This window comes from Tiliqua scincoides, chromosome 4, assembly GCF_035046505.1.
Source record: "Tiliqua scincoides isolate rTilSci1 chromosome 4, rTilSci1.hap2, whole genome shotgun sequence".
NCBI classification, from domain to species: domain Eukaryota; kingdom Metazoa; phylum Chordata; class Lepidosauria; order Squamata; family Scincidae; genus Tiliqua; species Tiliqua scincoides.
This window is the reverse complement of record NC_089824.1, coordinates 185,336,768-185,349,437: the sequence shown is the minus strand read 5'-3', so window position 1 is coordinate 185,349,437 and position 12,670 is coordinate 185,336,768. Positions and strand designations below refer to the sequence as shown.

The 12,670-nt window shown below is 42.1% G+C and overlaps 1 protein-coding gene across 1 annotated transcript in view; it reads left to right on the top strand.

The window, feature by feature from the left end:
* Window positions 1-1,678, top strand: part of SYT6 (synaptotagmin 6) — a 164,760-nt gene extending 163,082 nt beyond the window's left edge. Inside the window, exon 7 of the mRNA XM_066625168.1 lies at window positions 1,607-1,678. Coding sequence (XP_066481265.1) covers window positions 1,607-1,678 — 72 coding nt within the window. The remainder of the gene's footprint in view (window positions 1-1,606) is intronic.
* Window positions 1,679-12,670: the final 10,992 nt, after the last annotated feature.

Here is a 12,670-nt window from a genome sequence, read left to right as displayed (position 1 = left end):
CTCCTCTCAATCTTTTCCAATTTATCAACACACTTTTTGAATTGTGGTGGTCAGAGATAAATGCAGCTCTTGAGTGCAAAGTTTTTGCTCAGACTTTTGTCATTCTGTATTTGTTTTCATTCTACCCATCTGTGCATTTTTCCGCTCAGCAGTCTTATATTGCTCATCTTATTCATTCTCCTTCAGCTTATCATAATAATAATAATAATAATAATAATAATAATAATAATAATAAAACTTTATTTCTATCCCGCCCTTCTCCCCAAAGGGACCCAGGGATTACCATTACCAAAAATCATTACCATTTTTTCCACACATTTCCTTACTTCTCCATTCCCTTCTCCTTCTTTACCACCTTCTTCCTAATACCTGTATATTTGTTTAGTATTTTGTTGATAAAATTGTACACAATCTGATTTTCTTCTACCTCTCTTTCAGTCTCTCTTTTTCTGCTCCAGATCTGCACTGGATAGCTTATCTTTCTTTTGTTAAAACTTGTCACTTGACCAAGTTCCTTTTTTTTCTTGTCTGTTATTACTCCTGTTCTTTCATCTCTCTTGTATATTTACCGTATTTTTCGCTCCATAAGACGCACCTGACCATACGACGCACCTAGTTTTTAGAGGAGGAAAACTTACTTTTAAAGTAAGTCTGCTCTCCCCCTGTGGTGCCTGTGCAAATGAGGACCTTGCCCCTCCCAGGTGAGGACCTTGCCCCCAGTATTCGCTCCATAAGACGCACACACTTCCCCCCCCCCCACTTTTTTTGGGGGGGGAAGTGTGTCTTATGGAGCGAAAAATACGTTAACTTTTTCTGGAACTTTTTGTTCTAGCTATAAGCAAACCATTGTCTCTGTTTTGTACTTTGTGTCTTCTCTCACATTCTAAAATCAAGGGTCAAAACTACGCATGATGATAAATGCAACTTTGTATTTTTAAGTAGCAACAATGGTGGCCTAATCCAGATTAGGATAATGGCATAGCCATTATCTCTTTCCCTCTATGCCATTGTCCTGATGAAAATTGTCTGCCCCTGAAAACTGTGCTTTCCCCTAAACTGCTACAAGTGCAAATAGCAGCTGGGGGGGAGGGGTGATTTCTGTTGGGACTGTGGCAAAAGGGGACAGTACTGTAGTCCCAAACCACTATTGCTTTTTTAACTTTGCAGAGCAACATTAATGTTTCAACATTTGTTGAAATTCTAAGCAACCATGAGAATCTCAAAAAGCAACTGCTTCTCTCTCTCCCAAATCCAACCTGAAACTTTCAGATAGAAATGATTAGATATATTAATATTAAACTTTTTCATCCATATCAATGGGAGAATTTAAAACACATTTGCCCCAATCCAATGAATCATTTGAGTGTAAATGTTCAATATACCTGTTGCATAGGGAAAAGCATACATGCATGGCATTCTCCTATCTCTTTCTTTGTAATAAATGAGACAAGTGTTTCATGTGTAGGTGAGCAGATTTTGTGCAGGTGTTCCATGTGTTCCTGAGCATACATGGATCTCTAGATTAGAGGTGTTAGTGCATTTTTATGTTCTTTGTTCAATATGACTTTGTTCAATAACATGCTCTCTTTTCTTTTTCCTTCTGCAGGGCCACGGTCGAGCAGCCAGCTTTGACAGCCAAAGCTCCTGTCCCTCTCCCAAACCACCTTCAACACCATGATACATCAAGTGGTGACTCCAATAGGACTTAACAAAGTTATTTTTGTTTTGGTTTCATTTGAGTTCTTGCCACTTGATCTGCATTCTAAGCAACGTATGTTTCAGTGGCAGACGAGCTGGACATCAGGCACTGAGACAGCGCAGTCCCACGATGACAAAGGCAGCAAAACTGTTTTGTGGTCATATTAGTTGTTTATGTCTCTCAAGGTGATGTTCTCTGTGGTTTTCACTTTCTGCACATGGCTGCCTAAAGGAAAAAGGAAACAGTGGAGGAATGAGACATAGGCTGAAACTCTGGCCTGTAAAATATCATGTAAAATAGCTATTTGTGCATGGGTGGAGGTGGACAAGTAGCAAAGAAGTGCTGACCTTCTGCAGATAATCATGCAGATTTAAGAAGAGAAAGGCCTTGATTAGACTCCTCGTGACATATGAGCACCCCTTTGTTGTTGTGATCAGCGACACATGACAAATTTTCTTCCTCATACTGTGATGTTCATGGAGTCTGTGTAGTGTGTATCCCAGCCTGCCCTTTGGTGTGTTTTAAAGAGTTGCTAATTCCTCAGGGAAAATTAACCATTTTCTGTACCTATGTTCTTTGGAGAACCTTTTGCATGAGCTCAGTTGCTTAAGGTCCCATCCATTGTGACTGCAGTTCTACAGCTGGTCACAACTTTGTGATAAAAAAAAAATAACATCATTTTTAAAACGCAATTTCCTTTCCATTTTTTTCTTGAGAGTGGAGAACATTTCTGTAGTTGTGAGATGTTGTGATTTAGTACTTGGGCTGGGATTTTCTAGAATGGGTTTGATTTAGTCTGGCTCCTCCCCCCAAAAAAAAGATGGAGGGGAGATCATTTGCTGCAGTTAGACAAAAGCCAATACATTAAAAATGTTTTTATGTTTAACTTCTCTCATAGTTTGGAACATATTATATCCCTGTTGGGAGCAGCAATGTTAGAAATTGTTTAAATGTGTTCTGAAAATATTCTGTTCCTGCCCATTCTAATTCCTTTGTTTGTGAAATCACAAAGTTGTCACATGACAAGTATCTTGGTCTGTTCTTGAAGGTGCTTCAATGGCACATCTCTATGGCAGGTAACCCTACTGTATTTTGGTTCCACCTGAGCTTGCATAGCTTCTGAAGCATTTGCTTTTGGCTGTTTTGGTCATCTCCTGGTCCTGTTTCTGACTCTTTTTCTTATACTGTAATGTTCACATGATACAACCTCATGGGTTATACAAGTCTAATATAGTTGTGCCTGGGAGCAAAGGGTTTGCTTATCTCCCATATTCTTAGATTTCCTTTTTTTACATTCTCTCTAATTTCTCAGGAGACATGCCCAGCTACACAGTTTCACCATTCCCAAACAGCATGACTGCAATAAATTTGTGCTGCAGATTTTAGCAAGTGCTTTTTTCAGTGCTGATTCTCAACATCAAAAGGTGATAAAATCCAATTCAACACAGGCTTGGCACACATATTACCTCTAGTGGTATGGGGATGGACCAGTTATGATAGAGTTGCTTCTATGCCACTTCTGGTAACATTGTAAAGAGACCAATCTCAGGGGTGGGACATATGATGTGGTTTCACCAGCTTCATTGGCCCTTATGTAATATATGTATGGGTAACAGCCACCAACAGCACAATCCTATGCATGTCTACTTTGAAGTAAGTCCTTTTGATCTCATTGGGGTTTATTCCCAGGTAAGTGTGTCGAACAACACTTGACTTTGAAAGTGCAAGTAGGGATCTGGCATGGAAAAAACTGGAGTCAATAATAATAATAATAATAATAATAATAATAATAATAATAATAATAATAATAATTAAAATACATCACAAGAGCTTACGTCAGTTTATATTTAGATTTTCCTATCAAATTTTTGTAGCACAAAGTACAACTTTACTGGGGTTGAAGGATCAGTGTTGAATTTTAAACACAGTGTCTGCTTCAAAGAAAGTTGGGCAAACCCATTTCACTGAAATCAATGGAACTAAATTAACTGGAAATCACTGAATCAATGGATCTGAATCAATGGAACTAGAATTAACAGAATCAGTGAAACTGAATCAGTGGAACTGTTAAGCCCCGGAGCCCCTTGATTCCAGTGGAAACTGAGGAGTGCCTGGCTTTCTCTGAATTGCTGTCAACTGATGTAATCCAGCACAGTTGATCCATGCCTGGAAACAAAGTTCTGTGCAAGAATCAGCATTCTGGATCTAATCTAGAAGACATAAAGACTGCTAATACCTCAAATTCTATTGTGCATACACAGGACTGGGGGGGAAGCAAAATCCTCCAGGGCCCAGGCTTCCAGGAGGCCCAGGTCATGACAAAACATACGCTACAGTACAAAACAAATTCATTACAAATTTAGGAATGGGAGGCCAATCAGGCAGCTTGCCTCAGGCCCAATGCCAGTTCTCAGCGGCCCTGCTTCTATACTGTGCATCAGCACATATGTGAACACAACTTCAGCTCTGACAACACTGGTTCAGTAAGTGAGTGACAGACTCGAGGGATAGTCAATGTGCAGGTCTTTGGATCAAGGTTCTTGACTACAATCATATTTGTGATTACTCATGTTAATACTTGTTGATTTCCATGGGATTTAACCTTGAGCTGTACTGCAGCCGAGACTTTTGCAGTTCTTCTTGACTATAAGATTTCTTATACTTTTCATCTCATACTTAACAAAATCATGTCATACTTTATCTTTCAAGGGAGACTTAAAAGAATTTGCATTTTTACTTCCTATAATGTTGTTCTGCCAAATTCTCGACTCCTGCCGACCACGGCAATTTGTCCCGTCCAAATATCCCAACTCCCTTTTAATGCCCGCTTTTTGGCTAATTAACACCCTCCTTTTCCAAGAAGCACAGCTGCAGTGTGCAATGGAATGAACACAGAACTCCTTATCTATAGCAAATAACAAGAATTTATTGCTACAAACACAGCCACTCCCTGCAAGTCCCCTTGTCCAGAGGCTTTCCCTCCCCAAAACTCCACTTAACTCCGGGGGTAACGTCTGAAGCCTCCAAGTCCAATCCGTCTCCAAAACACAGTCCAGTCTTCTGCAGTAGAGTTCCTCCTCTCCAGCAGTGTGTCTCCTCCAGCAGGGTCCTGGCAGTCCTCTCTTCCTGTAGGTCTGGGTCAGGTAGCCCTCTTGGTCAGCGTCCGGCTTCCGGCTGGGTCAGCGTCCTGCTCGGCCAGCCCTTTGCTCCTTCTGAAGCTGCCTTTTATCCTGCAGCCCCTTGTTAAATCCAAATCCAGCTCAGCTGTGAGAAGTCCAAGTTAGGCTCAGCTGAGCCATCTCTTCAGTCCATTCAAAGTCTCATCAAGGTCAAATGAAGCTCAGGTGTCCATCAGAGTCTCCATTGGCCTTGATTGATTACAGCTGTGGAGCCAGCCCTGCCCTTCCCAGAGCTGTCAAACAGCTGTCAAAACATGGGATCACTGTCAACACCACATCATCCACCTGATGATCTTCTGATCTTCCATTACAAATGTTACCTAGAATGGCAGAATGTCCACAAATGGCCACTGTACATGCCTGCTCCAACAGGTTTGTTAGGAAATGAGCCCAGTACGAACCCCTTAAATTTACAGTCTTCATCCGCATTAATGTTCTGACTTGCTGACCTAAACTTTTCTGACTTGTGTATATACCTTTGCAGGGAAACTTTTGCTCAGTGAAAGACTAACCCATTTTAGTTCTTCACCACACCTTGTATCTGAACTTTCTCTGTATGTGCCACATGCTACAGGAGCATCAGTCTAATAAAATGACTTTTTTTGGAAACTCTTGGTTTGGGTTGTGGAGTATATTTTGTCTCTTATGCCATCAGTAATGTGGGCATCCATTGCTAAAATGTGTTATAACCCACCGAAAAGAAAAGGTTCTTAGCAACAGCAAACTTAATTAAGTAGTACATGGTTCTTATAAAGGACCCCTACCAGGAATAATTAAAAAAAGGCAACAACACTTCATGGCAACTTCCTTCCCATGGCAAACATCAGCTTCAGGGGACAATTTTTATTAGGACCAAAAAGGATAACCCCAATTCTCACATACCATGGCATCACTCCAAATAGGCAGCCCCGCGGCTTACGCAGAGGTACCAGCCCAGGAGGGGGTGGGACAGGCAGAGCCCTGTCCAGATCCTATCCTCCGTGTTGGGCTGCAAAGCCTGACAGAGGTTCTCCAGCCTGTGCCAGCAAAAAATCAGTGCAAATTCAAGTAGCCCCATTGCAGGGCCTAAGACCTTCCCCTGAGGAGACCTCTGGTGGCCTCCATGGGGCTGCTGGATACAGTGGTTGCCTTTTTGGCTCCTCTGAACCTGGCAGCCTCACTGAGCTGTGAGCCAATCCTAGACTTAAATGCCTGGGCTGGGCCTCAGATAAACAACATTTGTAGAATGGCTCTTTTCTATTACTGAGTAACCACAGTTACAGTAGATTCTCCACATATGGAAAAGTGATCTTGACCTTCATCGTGAGATATGATTTCTAGGTAGATTTGAACCATTCAAGTTACATTTCTTTTGCGAAAGAGCCAGGTGGTTAAAAACAGACCAAGTGAAAACTTCATCCAGCTGAGTGTCAGTTCTGAGTCGAAAAGGGGACTAGAATTAATCTTCCTATCCATAATCCTGTTTTTCATTTGAAATCCATTTTGTGGAATGACAGGGCAACAAAGAATCTGAGGAGATGGGAGTATAGTAGCATATCATTAGGGAAACATCGCCTTTTGAGGCTTGCTACTGAGTGCTGAAGGAGGACATGAGGTTACCTGTTTTAATGAAATAGGTTCCGTCTTATAAAGCAGAATGACTTACCTGAACTAAGCTATCACACTCACACACACACCTGCACATTATCTCACTCTGTGATAAAATCAGATCTGCAAAACCAATCTGATTGTAGATATACTGAAGGAAGGCACCCCAGCCTGCCTCTTCAAAGAGCCAAACTGAAATCTCCATGCTCAAGATGTACTTACAGAGAGCTGCTGTATGGACAGGCTCAGTGGTTATCATGTTCCTTGTATGTGTCTCTCCAGACATCACAAACAATAAGACAGGAAAGTGAGGACCAAATCCTAACCAATTTTCCAGTACTGGTACAACCATGCCAATGGGGTGTGTGGGCCATCCTGCAGTGGGGAGGCAGTCACAGAGGCCTCCTCAAGGTACGGGAACATTTGTTCCCTTACATCGGGGTTGCTTTGCAGCTACACTGGTGCTGGAAAGTTGGATAGGAATGGACCCCGAGTTCATTGCGAACAAGATATTTGAACTTCCCAGAACAAACCCAGAAGTGGTGTGTAGGACACCACCAATTTAAGATGGAATCTGTAGAGTGTACCAGTGGTTGCCCATTAGACCCAGGAGGTATTTGGGCTAAACATCCATAAAGCTGCTCTTTTCCACTCTGTACTTTTACTACTCTGTAGGTACTTAACTTCACCACAATACATCAGTTGCTACTTTGCAACTGAAAAGAAACTCATGTGTAAACCCACACAGGTAATGTGTAAATTGGGCTCAAGTAGAGTAACAGAACAACATTAAAATGAGCAGAGCTGTCCTTGACAAGTGATCTGTGTTTCATTATGAGCTCAAAGGCTCATGTTAACCTTCCAAGGCATTTTTTTGGCAGTAGGATTGCTACACTTCCTTTTTAAAATATCTGCCTGTGGGGTCAAGAGTTCTCCATCTGCTGCAACCCATTAATCATGATGAAGAGACCTCCCACTCCTTTCTCCTAACAGGATAACGTTTCTGACTTTTAATTCCTACTCACAGATGGGAGATGGGTCTGTCAGAAAGAAAGCATTGTGCAATTATATTTCAAAAGCCAAAGTAACGGGCCCACAAATAAGAAACAATAGCAGTGGTATATTTATTGTGGAGTTCATGTATACCCTGATTTGTCTACAATTGCCAGTTGTATGCTTTTCAATGGATGGTATGGGAATGGAAGATCTCTCTTTTGCTGACTGGGTCTGGGAAATGAACAGGTTGGTTAGGGCTGGAAAAAAGAAATGTGATTTCTAACTATCGCTTTGCACTTGATGACTGGTGGCTGAATGTGTGAACTGACTCCACTGAAAATTCATTATATTTGAGATGACATGAAAGTGAAGTGATGTGAAATTTTTATCTGACCCATTCATACATGCAAGTCACTGCTGCAACCATCAAATGATGAACATACACTTGTGAACCAGACCGATGACAACCTCAGAAAATGTATTTCTGAATACCTGGCTTTGTTACATTCATCACTCACTAATTAGAACAGAAGCTAACATTATGGAATTTACCTTGCTTTAGACAAGCCCAGAGCCTAGCAAACACCTTACCAAGGGCAATGCACCAGTAATGTGCTCTGATTGGATCTTGACTGGGGTAGACGGAGGGCTGAAGATAAGCTCTTTGCAGTATCTAAAGGATACAGTATCTAAAGGAACTCTCAAGAGATATAGAAGGTGACTTCCTGTATCATTCTAGCCTTGTGGTCAACTGGAAACTTTCTGACAACACAATTAACATTAGAACTTTAACCACAAAATGAGATCTTGGAAAAAACAAAGAAGCTTGGTTAAGAAGAGCTTCATTAGTGGCAAACCATCTAGAAAGTACAAGTGCTCCTTGTACTGAATCCTGAATCAATGAAGTCTTGCTAACACAGGAAAGAACTCTAACCAAAATGAGAAAGAAAAAGGTGCTTTTGTAAACATTTAAGGTTGGAGATAGTCATTTTTAAACAAGTTGAAAGTGACTTGAGAGAAACTTCATTTCCCATGACATAAACACATATTTCTTTGTCCCACTGTCACCTCTGGGCAAACAAGCTTTTCAGTGTTTCTCTTTTACCATGCCAAAACTTGTAAAACCTGTTTATCAGAGAAGTGAAATGGGTGTACACAGCAAGAGCAGTAACTCCATTTTCAATTACCTTCCTCTCTGGTGTGCACACACACACAATTTCTCTTACTAGCCTCAGATCACCCAGCAATATTTTGTGTTTGAGGATACTAATTCCACACTAAGAGCACAAAAAGAGTGCTGTTATACAGACCACAGTGTAGTGCCATTTGCTTTGACCTTTTGCACCATGCAGCTGCAGTATAAACAACTTATACGGTCTTGGAGATGAGATACATCACTCAGATATGAGATGCGTAAGCATCTCTGGATCTTTGCACATCTTTTTCTCTCTTACATTGTGTGTTGTTTTCTATTTATATTATTTATAGGAAAAAAAGTACAATTTGAAGAGTACAGAAGTGGGAGATATAGTCTCTGCACATGCCTCTTGTCTTCTTGTCTCCAGCCTCAAAGGCATTGGTAGTGTGAGGTTTACAAGGGGAGGTGGTCATTCAGTGGCTATTAAACATGGTAGCTAATGGAACCTCCACATTCAAAGGCACTCTGCCACTGAATGCTGGTTACTGGGATGTCACAGCAGGAATATTGCAAACAAGCCTCCAAGAGTTCCTGGAGGTTTTTTGTTGGCCACTATAGGAAACAACAAGCTGGCCTAAATGGACCTTGGGTCTGAGCCAGCTGAGCTTTTCTTAGGTTCTTATGAGGGCATCCATTCCTCTGTAACATAACAATGAAATGCCTACATTCTCACTCACACACATCCCTTATGAGATCAGAATTTATAGACTGGAGTGCAGTTCATATGAGTTTAATGTCTCAGTGAGACTTCTGGGCCAGGAGAAAATCTGAATGTGTGTATTCTTGGCCAGAAGAACTACATTCTCGAACATAGGCAACTGGGCAGTCCCGTTGGTATTTGGGAAAGCACTTTGGTCCCTGTAAACCGAGATCATACATATCCATACATATCCAAAGCATACATATCCAAAGCAAAAGGAGGCTTAAGGAGTCTTCCTGTACTCACAGAAAAAACCTCATATGCAGAAAGGGAGCTAGAGGGGGAGTGGTGCAGTAAGTATAGCACACTCCACAATGCACCAGGTAAGTGCCCCTCCCCCTCTGCATCGAAGCCATTCAGGGCAGCAACAGGGTGCCGTTGCTGCCCCAAATGGCTCCAACTCCAAGGGGGAGTGGCGCTTACATGGTGCATTGCAGAGCGTGCTGTACTTACCATGCCACTCCCCCCAGCCCCACTTCTGTTCATATAAAACGTTCATTTGCTTTTTATCTCCCAGCCAAGCAACCTTTCAGAGTCATTGAACAAATAGGACTCTTGGAGGCCAAATAAGTATCAGCTTTGGGGGTCTCATGGAGAGCAAAAGAGGCTTTTCTGTAATTTGTGCTGTTACCAAAATGCTAGCAGTTCAACTAGCCCTGCTCTGTGTACCAAATACCTTCAGGGGACAGGGCACTAAATATAGCTAAAGGCACTTGAGTAACAAATTTATTGGAATACAATCAGCTTGCCTAGGACAAGAACATAATCATCAGCCGAAGGACAAAGCTGTACGTGAATACACCCGAGACTGGGAATTACGTTCTAGTTCTTGGCAGGCCATGCACAGTGTCTGGAGAGTAGACAGAGCCATTCCCAACATACAGATAAAATGATTCTGCTTCATAGTTTTTGATCAGGCAGAAACACGGGCAGGTCAGAAGGCAAAACTGTTTGGCTCAGAGGACATGCAACCCAAGAACTGAACCAGTGGATAATATTCCCCTGTGGAAAGTTTCTTTCCCATTAAATAGCAGACTCCTGAGGATCTCTGGGTCAGAATCTTGAACAAATAAAGTGGACAATGAGATATTTTTCTCCTAGCACAATTTTTTTGGCTCAGAGGCAAAGAAAAGCAATATTGTTCTTTCTTGATCAAAAACCTTCCATAACGGCTCTGTTAATCCCAAGTGTCACCTACTCTGTAGCTCATAATATTGATTGGAACTTTTTTTTTCCTAATTTGGCAGGAATCAATATGGGCCAAGCTAGGCATGGCACAGGAGATCCATGATTGGAATTTCCAGTGTCATTTTCTGAATCACGTACACACATGCGATGCATATGTGTGTTTTTGAAACATAGTGGGTTGTGTTGGTTTTTTTAAAGATAACAGTACCAAGCCCAGAATTGCCATGTCACACCTACTAATTTAGGTATATGTGTACCAGTGATGTGTTCTGTCTAGGAATAGAAAGGCAGCTACATTCCAAGTAGCAAGAACTAGAAACAGACAAATTTGTGGGAGACTAGGGGCCCAATCCTATCCAACTTTCCAGCACCGGTGCAGTCACAATGCAGCCCTGAGATAAGGGAACAAGCATTGCCTTACATTGAGGAGGTCTCTGTGACTGCCTCCCCACCACAGGATGCGGTGCATGCCCCACTGGCCCAACTGAACCAGCACTGGAAAATTGGACAGGATTGGGCCCTAGAATATTTACAGTCACCATGATAGTTTATGCATTTCAGAACTAATGAGATGAGTTGTTGGCCTGGTGAACTGCAGCCAGCCCTGTGTTCCTAAACAAAGGAGGAAAATAAGAGCCTTGAACTGAATACTGTTCAGTTGCTACAATGCTTACGACCAGCAGTACAGCAACTTATCATGATGCATTTTAATATAAAAGCAGAAATTAGGAATTCCAGAGCAGCTTTCATCTCAGATCAGCAAGAACAAACAGTACTGCAAGACATCCAAAGGACATGCTTCAGGTCACCTTCAAGCAGCATAAACTATACTAATGACCAAGAAAAAGAGGAAAGCTTAATAATGCAAGAGAATTAAGCACAAAGAGATAGAAGCATCTCTCCAAGAGCAACAAAAGGGCCTGTACTCAGGACAGCATTTAGCTACCAAAGATGTAAGATAAGCCAACTCTTATTTCTGCTGGACTTTGGCTTCTACACAGTATATTATCTGCAAATCCCCAATAACACAAGTTTGGATTCAAAATGGGCCACAATTTTATTGAACAAATTTTGCAGCGGGTCCTCTATCTCTTGCCTCTCCACCCCCTTTAGTATGGGCTCCTGTCAGCCACCCACTGTCTTTTCCCCCTTTCAAGTGTTCCCACCCTGACCACAGCTGTACATGTCTATCTTGAAAAGGAAAACGGGGCTAGCCATAGCCATTGGACCAGACTGGACTGGGCCTTAAAATTGTCTCCCATCCCTTGTAGCAGTGTCCCATTGCTTGTCCTCATTTACGGTTGCCATCTTTTGCCTTCAGCAGCTGCTTCACATGCAGAAACGCAGCTGATGGAACCTTTTTTTGTTGTTGTTGTATGAGGATGAAATGATGAGCAAAGTTGCACTGCTTAATCACTACCTGGCAAGCAGGTAAAGGAGGGGACACCTTTCAGGAAATCAGCCAGTAATGCTTCTTTCATCATCCCATAGGCAAAATTGGCCCACTTCCCCTAAACTGTCACCATCAGTGCTGCTTCTTATTTTTCCAGCTGCTGCTGTTGCATTTTCTGTTGGTAGAGAATTTTGTCTGAGCAACTCCAGTCTCTTGCCAGATGATTCATTTTCATTCCTGGTCTGTTCACTATTGTGCCAGGTCTGTAGAACATAAATCATCATCATTTCCTTGTTTGTCCATGTTTTCCACTTTGGTCCACCACAAAAGGAGCTCAAGGCTGTGTTCCATAGCAACCTGCAGCTGGGGGTATGACCTGCAGTTGTATAGCAATTGCTACATGCTTTCTCTCTGTTTCAGCAAAATGACAGCCTAAAGCTGGGCCAAAGATCTGCCAAAGTCTTACAAAGCCTGGCCAAAAGCATTGCGATCAGGAGTAGTAGCAGCCAGGTGGGTGCACAATCGGTGCCAAGAGGACCACTTCAAAGCCAGTTGGAAAGCCAGCACTGTATATTGCCCTCAGTGTTCTGGTACTGTGTTGCATTCCACACTTCTCTAACGTGAGAGGTTCCAGGGCAGTGCAGCTTGGTGTTGGTTTCCTTTGGCACTGCTCTCTGATGATATTTTAGTAATATTTGCTGTATTTACAAGCAGAGCATAAGTGGAGGCA